Genomic DNA, 22,831 nt, shown 5'->3' on the forward strand with positions numbered 1-22,831 from the left:
GGATATGACGTCCGACTTTCAATCCGGAGGTCGCGGGTTCAAATCCTGGCTCGTACCAATGAGTTTTTCAGAACTTTATATACGAAATATCATTCAATATTTACTACTAGCTTTTCGGTGAAGGAAAACATCGTGAGGAAACCTGCATACATCTGCAAAGAAATTCAAAGGTGTATGTGAAGTCCCCAATCCGCATTGGGCTAGCGTGGGGACTATAGCCCAAACCCTCTCGCGCATGAGAGGAGGCCTGTGCCTAGCTAGCATAGTCTCAAATTATTTATTTTTATTTACTTAATGAGAAATTGCTAAAAACAATTGTAAACATCATCCGTACTTGTTCAAACAATTTAAAACAATTACAAAGGATAATAGAATATTCGCTAGGTGCACGACTGGTGCTGCCCTCATTTTGGCAGACTTTCTACGTTAAATCTTATGGAGTAAAATTACTTCAAGCGGCTGCCGCTAGTACTAATGTCAGACATTCCATAAGATTACCTGTGTTTGTGACGATCAGCGCCACTTCCCCCTCCACCGACTGCGCACCTTGCCAATAGAAGTATTTACAAACACTAGGCCAAGCATTAGGTCATTCATAATAAATTAAAATTACGAGGTATTATGTAAACCTCTAGTTACCCCGAAGTAGTGTTCAGAAACTTTAAACATGAATAAAAAACATATTTATTTACAAGGGCGGTTAGTTTATGTGCAGATTATTCTGCAACATATTGTACCTAAACTGCTAAAGTTACCTTTGGTATTGGTTACATAGTACATTACAATTGCACGTGAGCTGAAAATTCTAGCGAAAAGTTGGGTAAATTGAAGACATTCGAATCGTGTCGTATATTTTAACACCGGCACCGCATCGAGGAAAGCGGGTTTCAACGGAATTACCCAACTCGAATCTTTCGTACCTACCCTGTTCCTATAAATTTACAGTACGGCTGAATTAATGGCATGCCCGACGTAATCTAAACAAATATATAGATATAATATATCTATAGATATTACTTTGATATTTAAATTAAGTCCTGTCTCTATTGAATATCTTTGAAATGTGGTTTTAAGGTTCGTTTGTTTTGTATCATGATTCATGATATCGGAATCACATTACACTGCAGTGAAATTATTCTAACATCACATATTTCACAGTTACAAATTGACCCTTATATATATGACTTTAAGGCTATCAGTTAAACGGTAGATCTTAGCATCATATCTATAAGGGTGAATTCATAACTGTCAAATATGTGATCTATTGAATATCTTTGAAATGTGGTTTTAAGGTTCGTTTGTTTTGTATCATGATTCATGATATCGGAATCACATTATACTGCAGTGAAATTATTCTAACATCACATATTTGACAGTTACAAATTGACCCTTATATATATGACTTTAAGGCTATCAGTTAAACGGTAGATCTTAGCATCATATCTATAAGGGTGAATTCATAACTGTCAAATATGTGATCTCAGAAAAGAAACACTGTAGGTAGTTAGTCGTTTAAGTTACTGCTAAATAAACTTATTCAGAGCAGACCACGCGGTATTCCAAACGGCTTATGTAACATTTGTGATTTAAAAGCTGGTGTAATAATATCGTGTCCACAAACATCAGTTTACTACACCCAATTAGAATATGTATTCCCGTTGTAGTAGGTAAAGGACTCTCGAGAAAAGTAGTACATAATGTAACATAAATATATATAACCACTAAGCCTGTATGCCTACCTCGATAATTAGTATTCGGGCCAGAAACTGACGGCGAGATGCGACTTCATTAATTGCCGGAATTTCAACCAGTTCCATTCAACTTCCACGCTCAACAATTAAAACAATCCTACTAATTATACTTTTAACAATCTTCCAACTTGCCCTCCTTATTCGAATAAGTTTGTTAACTCGAGGAGCGAGGCAGATTAGTCAGTCAATAAGTATGTAATAACTGTACCTAGCAAGCTTTTAGTCTGATTGTTAAACGATGTATGGGTAAATGTGTATGTGAAGAATGATGATTTACTTTTTACTCCAAAGCTTATGTTTATAAAATGGGCTGTGTTTTTAGGGTTCCGTACCCAAAGGGTAAAAACGGGACCCTATTACTAAGACTCCGCTGTCCGTCCGTCCGTCCGTCTGTCACCAGGCTGTATCTCACGAACCGTGATAGCTAGACAGTTGAAATTATCACAGATGATGTATTTCTGTTTGCCGCTATAACAACAAATACTAAAAACAGAATAAAATAAAGATTTAAGTGGGGCTCCCATACAACAAACGTGATTTTTGACCGAAGTTAAGCAACGTCGAGCGGGGTCAGTACTTGGATGGGTGACCGTTTTTTTGCTTGTTTTGCTCTATTTTTTGTTGATGGTGCGGAACCCTCCGTGCGCGAGTCCGACTCGCACTTGGCCGGTTTTATTTTTTCTATAAACGGGGTCACTATGTTAGGGTACATATGGAAAACAAAACTCCATATAGCAAGGGGCTAGAAGCAGGAAATCAGATAAACGTGGTACTTACTAATGTTGCCACTGTTGCCAGTACATCAGTTGTATTATCAATTTATCACAAATTTTAGATGTCATGGACTTATCCAGTTAACCCCAATACACTAGCTTTAACTATATCCGGCACATAATTACGTCTTGCAATTTTAAATTAAACAAAATTACCCGAAACATACTTTTCTACATGCTATGGACCACACCGTGGACTTCACGTGCTTTTCTGCTAAAGAAATGGGTGCCACATTAGTGCTAATTGCCACGTATACATACGTGACTCTGCTCAAGGCACTAAATTATGCGAACCTGCGGCTAGCTGGTAATAAATATCTTTCTACTCTAAAGCAAACACGTAGACCATTTCATTTAAAAAGCACTTTGGCGTTTTGGCAAATGGAGTAAAAGGAACGCATTATACTAGCTATTAAAGTAAAAAGGAGTAACTCATATTATATAACACTAGCTTCTGCAACTTTTTCTGTGTGCAATGATGAAGGTGATTGATAAAAACAATCCTATGCCCTTTCCCAAGCCTTAAACTAGCTCAATACCAAATTTCATTTTAATCGGTTCAGCGGTTTAAGCGTGAAGAGGTAACAGACAGACAAACAATTGCACTTATAATATTCGTAGGGATTACATTATTAGTAATTCAATTCAATTCAATTTATTCATTTAAAAGACAACAATGGCCCATAATGGTTAGTAAGAATTGAATTGAATTACCGGTATTCAAATTAAAAAATATAATTATATTATCCTGATGTATGCGTTTACATATAACTATGTATATCAATTTGCTATAATAGGATTATCGTCAGTGCATAAAGACCGATACTCACACAACGTTAGATGTCAGCATTTTACTCCAGGCCATTCACGTGAACGTGAACGTAGGTGAATTTACCTAGGTACTCTTTTTATTTCTGACATTTATTAGTAGTGCAATAGTAGAGAGGGGCCAATATGGAAAAGTTCCATGTTCTCAAATCCCTGGGGTATCTTACAAATTTTAAAAGTATTGGGTTTAAAAATCTGCCGCAGTTGTAAATGATACATAGTAATTTCCAATTTTCGGAAATGATTTTCGTTACACAGAGGAATCAATGAAATTATCAACGGATAATGGCCATTAACTTCGCAGAAAGATTATACGCACTGTTACGTTGTGAAGATTATTTAAGAGCCCATCAACGTGCACTCTAGCGCGACTGCTAAATAATCGTGATTATTTAAATTTAACGAAAGATATTTAAATAAAGGGGGCCGCTACGTACTGTATTTTGTATTAAAGTAACTTTTGAATACATCAAACTAGTTTATATGTCATAAAAACTATAGTTTGATGTATTCAAAAGGTACTTTAATACAGTACGTAGCGGCCCCCTTTATTTAAATATATTTCGTTAAATTTAGATAATCACGATTATTTAGCAGTCGCGCTAGAGTGCACGTTGTTGGGCTCTTAAGTGATCACACAATACTTAAATCTAGCCTTGAACATAAGTTCATTAGAAATTTTAATAACAAAGCTTCCGTGAGACACAGACATATTAACATATCGAGCTTTCTTTAAAATAAGTGACTGACCCGTTTTAATAATTTAATATAAGTAAAATAAAGTCAAAGTTATGTATACCAAGCAGAAAACCGAATGTCATGATACCATCTGTAGGTACATTATATACCTACATAACTATAAGTATGACACACAACATCATTAATTTTAGATATGTTGGTATTAGAAATAATTATGGAATGTTTAAATTCAAGCGAAGAATATTTAAGCATAAAGATCACATAATATACAAAGTACAATACATATTTAGTCGTAGTGACTTTATATTAAATATTTATTTTGCTACATTTGTTCCACATTTAACAAAAACCAAACCATGCATACATGTATTTAAAATATGCCATCGGAGTTCCACAAATAAAACTTTTAACGAAAGCACAGGAATTTTTCTCCATTGCATTCCTGTTCATATTTCTCAGAATAAGATTTGATTGTCATTGGCCTGGACTACAAAATAGGCGACTTTACTACATAATAATACATTAGAGCTATAAAACGAGCTTCCGGAAATAAAAGCCATTCCTCAAATTTGCAAAGTAAACATAAACCACAAGTTCTCGACAAAATCGATGTACGCAAAAATGATCATAAAGTACACATTAATTTAACGAGGCTTCCTTTTTCGACACAGTTTATGTGTTTTTCAGCTTGGCCGACAATTGCACTGTTTTTTTTTATTTTATAAAGCGTTTTTGTGTTAAACATCCGAATACGAATAAATCTATAAATATGAATACAGTTGATCTTTTTCAACTGTTTCTTCGTTGTGGGCATATATGGTAACAAAATCTGCCAAGAGCCGTTATCAATCATAGCGCAAGACAAGTGGACCCTCCTCTAACGCCAGCTAAAAGTTCCATTACTCACCGGGCCCCGCCCCGTGCTGATATGCTAGGGCCCACATTGCCCTACTGAATGCCATTATTCTTATAACCAATTTAGCTCAAGTATAACTTCATTATCACGTAAGAGCAACCACCAATTAATTATAGTGTCCGACCGAAACATGTTTTTTTGCCGAAACCGAAACCTAAACCGAAGGTTCGGCTTGGGTTCTAGTTTCGGCCGAAACCGAAACCGAAACTTTTGTAGACTTAGTAAAATCGTTGAAAAAATGTCATTAAACCGCTTTTATACACATTATTAATTGGTTTATTAGAAAACACAATTCATCATTAGGGGAATTGTGTTTTCTAATAAACCAATTAATTTCTGTATACATAGATATTGTTGTCCTACTTGCTCCCCAACTTTTGGTCTTTGTCACATAGTTTAGTTTCATAATACGAAGTACCATTTCGTAAGTTTCGGCCCGGCCGAAATGTTCGGCCGGTTTTTGGCCGAAACCGAAACCGAAACCGAATCTTCGGTCGGGCACTGATTAATTATCACTGCTGGGACGCAATAAACAATCTAAAAGATCAGGTAAACGGAAGAGATGCCATTAACCATGTTTGCCAGGACCCGCATTTCCATCGGACAGGGTTTGACGATCCGTCCAAGTGGAGATAAGCGTATCCATTACGTTAAAAGCATTCACAGTCATTAATGTAAGAGAGACGCCCCGATGTTATTTTTATGCTTAAATTTCTTCCGATAGCTTATTAGGTTATGGACTTGTCAATAAAAACAAGGTTAGGTACTTTACGATGGGACTACGTAAAAACTCTTCAGTTACACAAACAATATTGTAAAATGAAAGTGCACTTAGAGCAACAAGTGGGACAATTTTATAGCTACAAGAAAGTAATTCTTTCCGAAGCTGTATTGAATACAAAAGAGTGTCTTCTTGAGAATTCCAGTACCAGCCGAAAATGCGCGCAGTTTCAGTATTGAATTTAAGGTGTAGGTAGTTTAAAGAAGCTTCAAAAAATATTTTTACCATATAGTTAAGATCGAAATATAAAAATCTGATAAATTATACAACAAAATTGAAAGAAATATCGAGAGAACGTTTAGATATTTACACATTATATAAACAGTATTTCAATAAAACCAGGGTCTAGTAAATAAAAAAAAGAGGTCAAGTGCGAGTCGGACTCGCCCATGAAGGGTTCCGTATTTAGGGGATTTATTAATATGACGTATTAAAAAAAAACTACTTACTAGATCTCGTTCAAACCAATTTTCGGTGGAAGTTTGCATGGTAATGTACATCATATCTTTTTTAGGGTTCCGTACCCAAAGGGTAAAAACGGGACCCTATTACTAAGACTCCGCTCTCCGTCCGTCCGTCCGTCCGTCCGTCCGTCCGTCACCAGGCTGTATCTCAAGAACCCTGATAGTTGAAATTTTCACAGATGATGTATTTCTGTTGCCGCTATATCAACAAATACTAAAAACAGAATATAATAAAGATTTAGGTGGGGCTCCCATACAACAAACGTGATTTTTGACCGAAGTTAAGCAACGTCGGGCGAGGTCAGTACTTGGATGGGTGACCGTTTTTTTGCTTGTTTTGCTCTATTTTTTGTTGATGGTTCGGAACCCTCCCTGCGCGAGTCCGGCTCGCACTTGGCCGATTTTTTTTTCTATTTTTGTGTGAAAATCTTAATGCAGTTCACAGAATACTTACCAAGTTTCAACCGTATAGTTCTTATAGTTTCGGAAAAAAGTGGATGTGACATACGGACGGACCGACAGACGGACAGACAGACCGACAGGCAGACAGACATGACGAATCCATAAGGGTTCCGTTTTTTCCATTTGGCTACGGAACCCTAAAACGACAACTCCCACACAAACGCCGCGAAAATCGAAAATGTTGTATATGTATATGACATTAAACATTAATTTTACATTTTAGTTACTTGCGTATGAAAACTGCCACCCTACTGCTATTTATAGTTTCAAAACATAAAATTGGACTTGACTGACCGCATTTATAGTCACAGTAGATTTAAATCATAAAAGGCCTAAGAAAAGGGTTTTAAAATGTATGGCGTAAAACTATATGGCGCCATTAAATAAGAAAATAAGCTACATAAATCAGACAATGCCTAAAGCAATTTGCTTTAATTTTACTTTTGTGCGCATGAGAACAACAAGGGAAGTCGGGTTTACATATAGAAGTCATAAATAGTAGCAGGTGACACATTTTATAGTATAAAAGCTAAAATGGAAAAACAGTAAAAAGCACGAACCTCTCGTGGTGTTGCATGGAGGTTGTTCATCTTGAATATTTACTACTCTATGATAAAAATAAGTATGGTCGTTCCCGTCTGATGTCTTTATACAATGTTGGTTCAATAAACCGTTACTATTCCTTTACTAAGCCAAGTTTACATTAGATTAACGAACACATTTAAAATTGAATATATTAAAAGGATAATCATTAATTGTTTAATACAAGGCAAGTTTATAGGCGGTATTAAAATGCCTTGTCATAATAGCGGATAAAGCAATTTGACGGTAATAGTGATGGTTCCTACAAATTAATTATAGGTGTTTTAATTAGGAGGCGCTTATTGAACGGTCCACGCCGAGCCGCGCCGAGCCCGCTCCGCGCGCCGCCCGCCGCCGGACGAGCGCTAACAGTGCTGTTTTAATTAAACTCGCCTGCCTACTTGTTCGACAAACGCCTGTCTGTGTATCTTCGCTAATAACGAACAAGTCAAATATTGCGTACGCAATGCTGATATTTATATATCAAACAGAATGAAGCCGAAACAAGCCAGCTTTAATTCCAATTCATGGATGAGCGGCGGGGATAGGTATTCGCTAGGTGCACGACTGGTGCTGCCCTCATTTTGGCAGACTTTCTACATTAGATCTTATGGAGTAAAATTAGTTCAAGCGTCTGCCGCTAGTACTAATGGCGGACATTCCATAAGATTACCTGTGTTTGTGACGATCAGCGCCACTTCCCCCTCCACCGACTTCGCATGCACCTGGCGAATACCTAAGTGCAAACAAGCTGCGCAAATTGGGCTTAAGAAGGCGGCTGGGCGATTTTTACGAGACCGAAGCGCGTTCTTGTAACTTATAGCGCCTATAAATGCTCCTCGTGTTAAGTTGACGATTTAGGAAAATTTCATGCTTCGCACAAGGTACGGCGGAATCTGCGCACGCCCGTCTCCCAGAAAGCTTTCAAATTACCGGGATTCGTCTCGTGAATAGCCGTCGTAATGACGAGGAAAATTTTGTTACAAGCTGTGTTATAAATAAATAATTTAACGAGGAGGCAATAAATGTGACCGTCCGTAGGAGGGTTCGTATTTGACGAATTTTAATAAACGACCATTAAACAACATTATCAAAAGCATCAAAGACTCTTTCTGATAATTATTAGCTGACGAAAGGTAATTCATTCGACGTACCATAATCGTTATTTTAGCGGAGCGGGTTTATAAATCCATCTCTTATTAGCAGTTCCACGCTCGGAGATCGCAAATTGGGAGCAGCATTCTAGGTGTGAACTACAATTTAACATGATAAACGAAGATTGTTTGGTAAACAGCAATATTTAGTAGTCGACATTAATCCGGCAGGCGGTGCACTCAGGTCTGCTCATCACGGATTCTCGAGGGCGCAACGTTAAATGTAGGCCACCAAGTTCCCGACGACGCTCCAGACGGAATATTGCTTTGTCACTTGCGACATTGTACAGCTTCGCTAAGCCCAAGTAATTGGAAATAGTTGAAATAGGTGACTTGCGGAACCTCACTACTACCGGAGAACCATTTTAAAATGAATATATTTCAAAGTTATTTCGTTTTATCTCGGCAGAAGCTCCATTAATCACACGTGCCGGTCTCTAAAGACTACTTAAGCGTGGACAAATACAAACGTACAGAACTCATTTAAAAACCAAATAAACGAATCATGAAAGTCTGATGTTGATTTTCCCCGCAACATTCGCCGGTTGACCGACGAAAAACGAATGAAAAAAAACAACAAACTACGGGCTCTAATCTTGGCAAACCTCATGCGGAACCAATCGATACTAGCCACCTTCTCTTATTCCAGTACATTTAGGACTTAGAATATTAATATTATTAGTATCTACAAAATGATACTAATAATATTATTACATAATCAGTCATTTTTATTATAAAACATAACGGACTCCTTACAAAAGGGCGCTCATTTTTTTGAGGTACCTGCAAAATGCCAATACAATAAAGTTGTATGATTTTTTTAAATGTTTGTAACTCCATATCTCCGTCATTACTGGACCGATTATGAAATTTTTTTTTTATTGTATGTATACCTATGCATACAGATCGGTTCCGTTTTTATATCAACAGACTGTTGTCCTAACATCCTAAGCGATTTAGAGGTATCGCACAAGTCCTACGTATGTCCCAAATATGCAGTATACAGGATAGATTTTCTTTTTGGGTCAGATCCCGTGCTGCTACGATTCACATTTAATTCACATTTTTCTATCTGCTCAATTAGTCCTGTTACATTTAAGGATCATAATAGTGTATAAAGACGTTGCTGTAAGACTTATGGGCTTGAAGAAATGACTTGTAGGCATAAATATATTTAACATAATTGTACACTCACAAACGCGCATGTACACACACACACACACACACACACACACTTGCACGCACTCATACTCACAAACAACATTGTGGTCACAATCAACAATTATTAAATAAAATAAATTATTAGATTTAGGTTAATTTAGTTAAGTTAATTTAATTCTTTTATACTAAATTATCCGTAATAATTGTAATGTACTTTAAATCTGTTACTTTATTCCTCAAAGTTTTCTAACTCTCAGATTTAGAATAATTTTTGAAGATTTTCCAGTGAAAGATATTACTCCATATTTTATATATATATATATGTCGCAGGGAAATGATCAAAACAGAGATTTGAACAAATCTCTAAGGGATATGATCAAATCACGCAGGATGTTAAAATGGCGAATCCATATCATCATTTCCCTAGAAAAATTCAGTCATTTGACCAAATCACTGACTCTGTTTAGTGAAAAGACAAAATCGGCCAATAAACGCGAAACGCTTTTTCATTTCACTAGATTTGTTTAGGAATTTGACAAAATCCCTAACCACGACAGTAAGTTGACGAAACGAACTTAAAAAGTTAACTAGTTTTATCATTTCGCTAAACAAGTTTAGTGAAATGGTAAAGTCTCAACTGGAAGATAGTACCTATATGGTGATTTGATTAAATCTCTGAACAGTTTAGTGAAATGACGAAAGCAAGACAGAATACAACAGTTTACTCTACAGTTAAGCGATTTGATCAAATCTCTGACTAGATTAAGTGAACATTTTTGAAAATATCGGCTGAAAAAATGAAAGAGACTTCTCTGCACAAAGAGTTGCTAATCAAATCAAGCGTGTTGGTGGACGTCCCTAAGGTAGACAGAGGTCCATTAGATGGAAGTAATGTACCGGGGATTATTTTAAATAGGTATTAAAAATTATCTGTACCAAATCGGTACATCTGTCGGCATCATAATTTCAAAAAATTTCACTTAATCTAGTCAGAGATTTGATCAAATCGCTTAACTGTAGAGTAAACTGTTGTATTCTGTACTTGCTTTCGTCATTTCACTAAACCTTTCAGAGATTTAATCAAATTACCATATAGGTACCATCTTCCAGTTGAGACTTTATCATTTCACTAAACCTGTTTAGCGAAATGATAAAACAAGTTGATTTTTTAAGTTCGTTTCGTCAACTTACTGTCGTGGTTAGGGATTTTGTCAAATTCCTAAACAAATCTAGTGAAATGAAAAAGCGTTTCGCGTTTATTGGCCGATTTTGTCTTTTCACTAAACAGAGTCAGTGATTTGGTCAAATTACTGAATTTTTCTAGGGAAATGATGATATGGATTCGCCATTTTAACATCCTGCGTGATTTGATCATATCCCTTAGAGATTTGTTCGAATCTCTGTTTTGATCATTTCCCTGCGACATATATATATATATATATATTGTACCAATAAAGCTAAAGCTAATTCATAATAATGGAAGTGCGGTGTCTCTTGACACAAGTATCTCGATACTTAAAAAGAGACACCAACTAGAACACTGTAAAACTGTTTGGTTTACTGAATAAAATATATTTTATTTATTTTTATTTATTTATTATGGGCGAGATAGAAAATTGTGAATACAATTTCACGTTTTCTCCATAGTAAATGTATGGAAAAAGTTTTTATTAATTTGTGGCTTTTTAGTACATTATCGAAAGTTGACCCCTAGGAAACTATTGATACTGGATAGGAATGGAATCGATTGGCATACAAAAATAGCATGTGAAAAATAAGTTTTCATTTTCATACAAAATGTATGGGAAAAGTTTTCCTCGATTTGTGGCTTTTCTAGCCGGAAATTTTTTTTTGGTTCCATACAAGCTTTTGATCCTCAATAGGAATGGGATCGATTGGCTTAAAAAAAAAGTTGGTCAAAAATGACCTTTTCTCGCACCCTGTATGTTTGTTTCAAAATCTGTAAAAGCCAATCTTCATTAATTTGAAATCAAGGGAAGGTCTTCTAAGACCGTTTTCTCGTAGCAGCACGGGATCTGGTAGCTGCCCTCACTGACCCAAAAAGAAAATCCACCCTGTATTTGGTGGCAATTGAGTAATGCCTGACTTGTGTCCAAAATCTTAACAAGTTTAGTTTTTAAACCGAACACTGCTTTTTATATACCTATGGCATTTTAGAATTGTCCTCCTAATCAATTGCTGAAAAACTGAGGTATATATGTAAGGTTTTTTTAATCGTTTTAGCTCTGTGCTTTGACAATCTACCCGATTGTCAATTTGCATACAGATTAGTACACGGACCAGTCCAATGTTTTAGTTCAGAAAAGGCATACGTATCATCGTGGGCATTACCCTACTTTTTAAGGATTATACGACAATATTATATATCACAATGACAATATCACGATATTGTAAATTTGATAGGTATTTCAGCCGTTTTATATAGCCAGGAAATAAAAACAGCGCAGGGTAGAGGCCAATGCCAACTGACATTGTGACATCAAAATGATATCCAAATGATGTCAGTCGCCCATGCGCCTTGCTCGCGCCAATACATGTACGGACAAGAACGAGCGAAATGTTCGCGCGACTGACATCATTTAGATGTTACAACACAATGTAAGTTTTAATTGGCCTCTTAGTCCTGAACTCGAGATTGATTGATTGGATTGGTAATCAATTAATGAGTTTTATATAAGCGATTTGTTTAAACTGATTTAAACGTGACACTTCCTGCTTTGCAATATTTTATACAAGCTGTACCTACTGACCAATTTGTGAACAAGCGCTGCGAAACTTCGTTTGTGCTTCATTACTTTTACTGTCACTGGAACAATAATATTACAGGGCAATAACGGGTACGTTAAATAAATAAATAAGCATAGGTAACTACGAGAGGCAGTTAAATTAAAAAAGTCGTAATAAACGATAACAACCGCCAGGGGACGCACGGGTCGAAAGAAAGTACCGCAAAACGTGCAAGAGAGCGGGGTCAATAAAAATAGAACGCGAAATTCGCGGCGCCGGTTCAGCAGCGTGGAGGGTAGCAAGTACAAACATTCTAGCGGGCAACTCTCCGTCTACTGTAGGTATGCGCCGGTACGAGTAAACTGACATTTCAATGTGTATAGAAATCAGTTTGTATCCACACAACAATACGTCACAATATGTATGTATGCACAACTGTGCAGACTGCAGCTGACTGTAAATAACTAACTACATTTTTGTTTTGTGGAGTTAGATATTGGTTATTTTAAAATCAAATTTAAGTTGTGTTAAACAAGCAACAACAACAAAGCGGGGTTATGCAAATAATGTAGTAAAACAAAAATAAGGTACCTATGTCGCTTCCGCATCCGCTACCGCTACCGCGACGCTTCGCTGTCGTCGGGGCGCCGGCGGTGACTCGTAACGTCGTAACGCTTGCTCTCATTATGATTGGTTTCATTGTTTTTCGCTTCACGCCATCTTCCGTGTTTTATAATTTCGTGAATAAGTCATGAAAGCATTTGTCTCTACTAATAATACGTTCGCAACAATCTAGCTGTGACTGTTGTTTACACCAGAGTCAAATTGTTTGGGGTTTCTGGAGATGAATGTTTATTTTTAACGTTCGACACAAACACGGGTGTTATGAATAAATTAAACCTTTATCATGAGGCAACAGAGGCCCATATATATAAACATACCTGAAAGACTAAGCTGTTTAATGCAATTATCCAGTCACAATTGGTGTTATGTCCGTGTATATGCCGTAGGCGTGTCAATGCGATTAAGATCAATAACAAGAGCCGTCCAGTGTGGATTGATAAGCGAGGTTGGTCCACCGCTATGTCCTCTTGTATTGATTAATTAAATCCATGATATAGATTATTCTACTAGACTGAGCATATAATAGTACTACTTAAAACAATTGTATTAACCAATAATGCGAATAAATACCGTTTACTTACATTAAAGGCGAACTCCGTCCGTTACTAATTTAGATATGTACTTAGTATGGGAGCGCAATCCCTAAGCTCAGTTGCGTCCCCTTTAAGACCTGTAGGTACCATATGATTTACAAATATGTATCAATAAAAATTTAATTATAGGGGCATTCAAGCTGTTCTTGTATAAAGTGGTCTTGGCTGCAATTGAGTGGCGCGGTTCGGCGCGTAGCACTTTACAAGACCGTACAAAGGAACGCCTATGTCTGGAGACTAGGAGTCTCCGTAAACGCTTGAAAATGCGGACTCCGTGGGATGCAGTCTATGATCCACGTACTCGCCGATCGGTGCTTCACGCTGCCTGTCAGGCTCGTCAAATTGCATGATTTAATCGCGTGTTCAATTTGAAGTTATATGCAAGTGAACCCGATTCGTTAGCCCGAGTTATTGCTTCAGCGGAAAGTCATCACTATTCTCGTATCTGAATATTGGGTTAAATTATTACCGATCGAGGATTTCGACCACTGACTTTTTTGAATTCAAAAACAACTGTTTTTATTTATATGTAGGTAAGTGTACATACATAGTAAATAAAAATTAAAGAAGAAAATCGCATAATCGTAAACCTGGTGTAGAGTTGATAAAAGAAAATTAAGCGCGCAAACTCAACATACCAATGCTTTGAGCGCTGAAAACAGTAAATTAAAATTAAAATTTTGCAGAAACGACCAAATGAGTCTGTAAAAATATTCGGGTCGTGTAAAACGCTACTCGGAATTACGAGACACTAATAAAAGCAATGTACTTTCAAAATCGGGAATCAAAAGTAGTAGTAAAATCAATGAGTACTGAAATTTTATGGGAATTGATAAAACTATAGTTTTATTTATTATAGTCGAGGGCGAGCGTCCTTCACATAAAAGACGATAACATATATGCTACCTGCAGACTGATGTTATCAAATGGGTATTATAATTAAGGCCTCTCAATATAGGCCTCGCAAGAGAGTGGCCTCCCTGATGCGCCGTGTTAGGGACAGCCCCAGCAGCCTTCTGAACACTGTTATTGACAATTTACAGTGTCCAATAGTCCTCAAATGGAACTCTATGCACATGGACTATAATAGAGGTGCTGTTAGGCAAATTTAGTTATTTAAGAAATAGTTTTAGTTTAATTTAATTTATTGTAATGTACTAATGTATGATGGATCTTGTTATCTGAATTAAATATATTAAATAAATACTCTCCGGGAAAAAACAACAAGTTGCATCAACCTCGACAAGAAGAATGATGAGCCCCATAAACCCAAAACTTTACTGATAACATAGACAATAATAATTAGTGCTTCCACAACTATGGGGACTATGGACACCAGTATATCTTAGGACGAGGAGGAGCAGGATGCGAATATATGTATCAAAGCGGCTGAGATATGCCAAATGAACTTAACACCATTTTATAGTAAATATGAACCCTCATCCAGTTAGATACTTCTGCTGCGAATTGTATTTGCACATAACTGAAACCAACCCAACAAGTACGAAACGATGTTGCGATGTTGTTTGGTAAGTATATCGACATTTCGACAACATCTGAGAAGTCTGATGAGCCAATTAGCACACAGGCGTTTCCGCGGCAAAGACAAGCAGTATCCGTTGCGTTGCGCCAAAACATATTATAAAATTCAGAGCAACACAATTCTGCGAGGGAGATCTTTTGAAATTAAAACGAAATTATTTTTTATAATACTATACGTTGCTGAACAATACCCCGAAAAATAAGACGTAACAACATCGACATTCAAAATCGACCGCTCAGTTATTGTACTGCCACCCTTCTTTATTTTTCCAAATAGAGATTTATCTCGACAATTCGCGTTCAAACGTAATTGCAACAATTTAATTGTTCTATTATATACATTTGCCGCAGTCTGATACGCTACTTTTGATGGTACTGAGAAGAATGATGAGCCTAATTAACACAAAACTTTGCTGTTAACGTCAACACTTTTAAGGCGCAGCTCCGAGTCTGAAGACGATCAGTATGCGAATCTCGCGCGCACTCTGTGCCGCTCCTCCCGCTCGCCGCAACTGCACGCCCAATATGCCGAAATTGCTACGTGATAACCTCGCCATATTTATACGCCTTATTTGCAGTACTGCGCACATTTAATATTTTTATTTTGTTTATGCATAAAACATTACTTTCGGTTGCTTCTTTACCCGGCCCGAGTACGTGCGTATATGTCGCGATGAAAAACAGGTAACTGTAGTAATATGATGCATATATAATTCTGATGTCACTGTACGTTTAAATTGTCTTGCAAGACTAGAAGTCATTTGATCTCAACTTGATAATTTTTGAGTAATCCATACTACACAAATATATGACAGGCCTAGGCAGTCGAGTCGTTTTTTTACATATTTGTAAACACCTTTTTCTTTTCGGTGTAGGTATTTGATGATTATGACCATGTTATGTTATGTCTAGTTTTTCGTCATGTTCTGTAAACTATACGGTTTAATAAATGTTGACATGCATCTTTGCATTCACGCAAGTGAATATGAAATAAGAATGCCTCGATGCATAATCAAACTTGCTATAATCATCCCACGATGTCATTTAAATACACGTAGATACCTGACCTATTCAAATAACCTATTCATTTGAGCTGAAACTTGCCATACTTATGTTAATTGGGTAACAGTTAAATATTGTGGTACCATGGAGCTGATCTGATGATGGAAACCGAAGTTGGCCACAGGAACTCAGTGAAATAACATCGCAACCTTATTGTGTTTTGGATTGTTAAAACTGTCTCGATGAGTATCAGTTACTTAACTATTTAATAAATACAGTCAGCGATAAAAGCTTGCATCCAAAATAATTTTTTTGATACAAATATATTAACATTACTTCCTTTCCGTAGTCGTCTGACTGTTTCAAAACACTAGGCTTTTTAATTAAGGAGTGTACACAATTTTCGTACTCCAAATGTAAATAAGTTACTTACTCGGTTACAACTTTCTGCGGGGAACATCTCATGTTGATTACAAAGTAACTAAAACTTGTAGGGGTATATTCCTGTTATCTTGGTGACTTATTCTCGTCAAGTGATATGGAAATACATACGTTGTATGCGCTTGCTCGCACTTGAGAACCTCTACGTGTGTGCAAACACAATATCTACAGGGTTATTAATATACCGACACAGGAGCAGCCGATGCAACGGAGCGACGCCGTTTTGTCGACTAAATAACTAGTCTTTAGTTTTAAGTTTATAAAATACATGTATGTTAGTCTGTAAGGGATTTGTAATATGGCCTTGTTGCCTGAATTAAATTTCTAAATAAATAATATATTGAATTTTCGTTTATCCACATGAGCCCTTGGGATTCTGGTCCTATAAAGGTTAAATCGAATAAAGTATTATCAGGTGGATGGATACGCATGGCTAAGGGGCCAATGATCCGTCTACACAAAATTTAGAAGGATCGCGCTATTCAAAGGCAAACTAAGGTCACACTGGTTCGCTGACTACTTTCTGACCTGGTTTGTTGCTTTTCTATTCGTTGAGGCTACGAAATGAGTTATTCGAGTGAATAATTCGGACGAAAAAATGCAAAGCTATATCGAGGAGGTGCGAAATTGTCAACAGTATGTACTTACAAAGCTCTCCATGCCTATGGAACTATACATAAATTGCCTATTGTCCTTACCTAAACTGCGTCTTCGCGCGCTTCGGCCATCTCTCGCGAAATAAACATAGATTTTTGGATTAGTAATTGCCATATTAGACATATCCAAACGGCATTTAAAATCGTTTTCGAGAACGCGATGTATTTATGATAGTATAGTGTACTATTCGGTATCAGATATCGAACCACAGAAGGAATTTGAATTCCTTGCACGTAAACAAAGATAGGTAACAATATAAATTTACGATCGAAAAGCAGTTTACTGTTTTATAAAGTTTCACGAATATTATTAGTATTCGCGCTACATCAAGGAAATGGTGTATTGGAGAGGTAAGCACTGAGTGGCATTATATTCGCTATTGTGCATGTGAGACAGATATAGGGATGAAGAGCTTAACCGGATTAGAGCCCAAGCGGCGGCTGATTATGCCGCTGCTTGATTTACGATGACGCGATACGGTGCGACCTGCTTGCCTAACAGACCTACTCGCCGAAACGGACAATTTATAGTGTTACACATACCGATACAATCAATTCCTACCCGCTATCCCGAACCCAACCGAGAAAACACTGAAATATGAGATACCTACGTACATGTCAATTTACACGCGAGAAAGGGTCGATCCGTCGCCGCTACAACACAGTTCTTACAAATATATATACGGCTAGAACGACTTATTTTCAGGAAAGAGGTCGACAGGCCTCGAAACTTTCGAAGTTAGGCAATATTTAAGACCGAAAAAAGTCATTTAAATGCGGGCGGTGGTAGTGATTAGGCCCAGGACTGTGCGCCGCCGGCAGGCGAACCTTACGATTCCGCACGAGGATTTGACCTTTCTTAAAAGCTTTCCGGCATTTATCCAAGGCAGGTACTCGATTGCACTCGCAAGGTAATACTAGTACTATCTTCATACACTTGAAACTTGCGTAACTCGTTCGTGCCCGAACTTAACTTACATTTTCTTTGTTAGCATCCAGAATTTGTTCCCATGATATTGAGATGACACTGGTAAAGTGAGCAGAAACTTTGCCTCTTTACTATGCGGACGAGGAAGGAATACGATACAGCGACCAAGCAAGTCACATATGTTAAATTCTCGATCCTGAATGAAAATAAATTTGTTTTCCATCCACGGAACGTTGAGCTTCTGAGCACATCATCCACTGCCGTAATATTTGTAGAATGTAGGTACCAAAACTCTCGATGATACTTAAGTATAAAGGATTCGGGAAGATTAAAGTCTTGTCGAGTATCTCACGTGAACAAGTTCAATTGTGCTTATCTGTAAACAAGTATGTGTATGTATACGTCTACGACTATACGTGAGTAAATATACAGGGTTGTATACGTGTAATATACAGGATTGCGGAATCAACGTAAGTGGAGGGACAGAATCTCCTAGATACATAAACCGCACTAACCCAACGTAACAAATTTGACAACACAAATACAGAAGCGAAGTTCTATCAACTTTAAATTAAGAGAACTTACTCAACAAGAGTTGTTTACGACGAATAATATTGCTTCGTCTCACAACAAAATTACATGAATGAATACTTTCAGCGTGAAAAGCTATTTTGAAAGTAGCATTATTTATACATATAAACATTTTGTACCTATTTAATGTCTAACATTAGATTTAACTATTGTTCGATTCGTTGAATATATAATTGGCCAAAAACTCATGCTATTATCATAAGCCATACCTCGCAACCGAGCTAGCAAATTTGTAGCAGTTGTACGTCAGGGTTATCACTACTACGCATAAACTAAAGTACAAAAAATATATTTTCTTTGTTTTCAAACACACCAATATTATCAAGCAATAAAAATTCCATGTTAATATTTGAAAGAAATGCGAAAAAAAACGTGACTTTATAAACAAAATAACAGATACATTGAGACGCATCTAATATTGACATTGACCTGTTAATTTATATTATTTGACAGTAAATTGAACCGGGTTATATCGGAAGAGGGTCAACAAGGTTCTCGATCAATTTTATTAATCTTACATACAATAAAGTTAAAGCAAAATGTTTCATCATAATCGCCAAACCTGACACAAAACTGTCATATGCTACGGTTTTGCTAGCTCCGTTGCGGGGTATGATCATAAGCTTACAAATAATATTGTTGGTTGAAACAGACATGGCGCACTCCACTCCACACTTTAGGAGTAGCATTGCGTGTACAATTATGATCTTTTTAAATAGGAGTTATATAGTAGGTACCTACTTTACAAAGTCGATGCCCAATCGAATCATGGCGCAAACGGATAAATCATAGGTAACGATATTCTCACGCGTCAATAATATGCTCGAACATATCTATTTTACACGTTGACATTATCCAAAGAGATCCCACGAAAAAAATTATACACCTAAAAGCGGGATTCCACCTGTGTGGAACAGTACCGTACACTGGTGGAATCTCGCCTTAAGACTACGTGATAGTTGAACTGACCTGAGTTGGGTTGGTTGTCGGAGTTGGGTCGCGCGGAGGGCGCGCCGTCTCGTGCCTCGACCTCGAGCGCGTAGGCGCCTTGCTTCTCCCTGTCGAACACCACCTTGGTGAAGATCTCGCCCGTCTGCATGCTGATCTCGAAGAAGTCCTTGCCCTCGTTCCGCGGCGAGTCCACAATGTAATAATACACCTGTGTGATAAATGGAAATAGTAAATAAACACAAACAAAACAGTTATTTACGATACAAGTGCGGAAAATAGGAAATTCGCAACGAGTGGTGATAAATTAAACACGACTGAAGGGACAAGAAGACCGAAGGGGGAAGTCGACACGAGTTGCGATCGTACAACGTTTTACAGTAAGTACATATGGCGTTTTAAATTTTCGACATACAATAGTGCGGGAAAGTAGCACCGTAATAAAAAAATACGTACTCGACACACGTAACAATGATGCGGGCCAATGAGAAATTCTGAACGCTAAATATGATGAGAAAATGATTTAAATATTGGGCTAAGTTGATTAATTTTATTGATCACTAGCGACTCGCCCCGGCTTTGCACGCGTTATCAAATTATACATAAACCTTCCTCTTGAATCACTCTATCTATTTAAAACCGCATCATAATCCATTGCGTAGTTTTAAAGATCTAAGCATACATAGGGACAGACAGACAGCGGGAAGCGACTTTGTTTTATACTATGTAGTGATTCATCAATTCATTGGTATCATACTTATTCTACTTTTGTTACATATTGTATAAGGAATATACTATGGTCAAGTATATAGCACAAGTGTTTACAGATATCTACCTATTTTAAGTTAAACGTGAAGGGTTTACAATTTTGCTTTCAAAAAAAGTCGCCCAATGGAATTTGCTTACTTTTATTACTTAAATAAATAGGTAATGAAAATTCTGCTATTAACGCTATTAACACACAGTCTAAATTGCGTTATTCATAAACGGCTGCTAACTGAATCAGTTGATGATCGTCGTTTGTCCCTAGCTGTCGTTATGGCATAGAGAGGGACAAACGATGATCATCAGCTGATTAACTTAGAAGAAGTTTATGAATAACGCCGTAAGTATACAAAGAACACAAATGACTTTCAGATGCAAAATTAATATCTTAAAACGAACTATCCAATTCATGTTAACGCTAGACAGAGTAGATATTTCACCGTAACGAATGAGCATTATTCATGTCTGCATTAATAACTTGTAAGTTCAATAGCGGCGGCAGCGCTACTCGTATCGAGGCGCTTTGTAGCTCGCAACGGTAAGTTCGTAGCTGTCTTTACTTTAACTGGCAACTGCGAGTGCGAGACGTGGCAGCATTGGTTCAAACTTACGAGGTAACTAAATACAGGTATATGAAGACTTGTCAAAAACTCTTGACGTGAATCGTGAAATCTGCAAAAACTTGTGTATGAAAATAAATCGTCACCTCTGTATCGAGTACAATCTAATTAAGTACTTCAATATTCGCGCTTGCCCTATAGTTATTTTTACCTAATAAACAACACATACACAAAAGAAACTTTATTCATTGTTGAGATCAAAGCCCTTGGCTACAGGACCAAACCGTCGTAATATAAAATTATGCTATTAAATAACGCTGAGACAGAATTATTATCTGACTTCACACCTTTAGTGTCAGAATAAGATCAAATCGACATTGATTGGTAAGTTCTAATCGGCCTCTAGGTAAGTTCAATCATTCATTGACAATGACTCATTGTTATACCACTGGGAGCTGTAATACCCGTAACCTACTCAACATTGGTGCACAGCAGAAGAGCAAGACGATGCTCATAATATAATTCATATAAATATGTAGGTAGCTACCAGAAGGTAGGTAATTATTGAGTTATTAAAGTTATAGGTTCGTTTTGATATTATGCTAAAGTTTATAATAACATAATAATATGATATGTTACATATCATTTATTCGGTAGCCTCAATTACAAATAAGAATATTAAGGATATGGGTACCTATTATAAATAAAATGGCACACATTCAGCCCAAGTTGTTTATATGGCACAAGCCTTAAAAAGACGCTAATCGTCGTAGTAAATCGCTTTATACTCGTGCAACATTTTCACCAGGAAAATTTCTGCCCGGAACGTGACAGGTCGGCGTTACCTTTCTTCGGGGCAATTTCGCGCTAGCAAAAATAGGCTCCTTGAGTTACAAGCGTCCTCCAGTTGTTTAACGTCCCCAGGTTTTGTAAGTATATAATATTTGTAAAGGAATTTGGTATAATTTAATTTGTTACCGTAAAACGGGGTGAGTAGGTTTCGCGGGGAGAGGTGGGTTATGAATGGGGAGAGAAGGTTTGAGAGGGGGGTGAGAAGGGATTTTAAGGCTACTGCTACAAAAATAATGTATTCCAATTTAAAATGGACCTATAGTAATACGCATAATAAAAAAAATCGATCCAACAATCTTCCAAAATCACCTTTGTATGAAAACCCCGCTCACCCCAAATACGAGGCACTACGGGGTGAGGTGGATTTTCCTCTTATATCGTCAAAGTTATGAAATGGAACTACCCAAAATAAAATAAAAACTAAAATACAAACGTCCGGAACACTTATTATTAGAGATGCCACGAATATTCGGCAACTATTCGGTATTCGGCCTATTCGGCCACTTTGCCGAATATTCGGTATTCGGCCGAATGTTGCCTACTATTCGGCCTAATACCGAATATCTGTTGCACCTACTTAAAAAGAGAAATTGCACAATAAAATTAACCAAAAACTATGCAGGGTATATTTAGAATGTGTTCTTGGAAAGTTGTTAAATTCGAATACCCTTTTTTGAGCATTTGTTGATTAAAAAACATTTTATTTTTATCATGAGTCTGTTTTGTTTGACTCTATTTATTAATGCTGTTCAACAAAAATATATCTTAGCTCACGTCATCTAACGTTGAGCTTTGTTAGCGATCAGTTTTCATAATAATTGTGACTCAAATTGTTCGCATGTCATGCCGAATATTCGGTATTCGGCCGAGAGAGGGGCCGAATATTCGGTATTCGGCCAAAACCACTATTCGGGGCATCTCTACTTATTATATACACCATTCAGTTTTCATATGAAAAAATAAAATGTTATCGAGGTTTGAATTTCAGTTTTGACCCTACTCACCCCATT

At 37.0% G+C, this 22,831-nt stretch overlaps 1 protein-coding gene and 1 long non-coding RNA gene across 3 annotated transcripts in view; one reads left to right on the forward strand and one right to left on the reverse strand.

Annotated features, from left to right (window-relative positions):
• The window catches only part of LOC134647952 (neural-cadherin-like), a 297,639-nt gene that overhangs the window by 245,103 nt on the left and 29,705 nt on the right, over nt 1-22,831 (reverse strand). For both annotated transcript variants that reach the window (XM_063502340.1, XM_063502341.1), the window contains exon 4: nt 19,666-19,855. In XM_063502340.1, coding sequence (XP_063358410.1) covers nt 19,666-19,855 — 190 coding nt within the window. The remainder of the gene's footprint in view (nt 1-19,665; nt 19,856-22,831) is intronic.
• The window catches only part of LOC134648018 (uncharacterized), a 233,744-nt gene that overhangs the window by 172,224 nt on the left and 38,689 nt on the right, over nt 1-22,831 (forward strand). The gene's annotated exons all lie outside the window — the stretch shown is intronic.

This window comes from Cydia amplana, chromosome 5, assembly GCF_948474715.1.
Source record: "Cydia amplana chromosome 5, ilCydAmpl1.1, whole genome shotgun sequence".
Taxonomy (NCBI): domain Eukaryota; kingdom Metazoa; phylum Arthropoda; class Insecta; order Lepidoptera; family Tortricidae; genus Cydia; species Cydia amplana.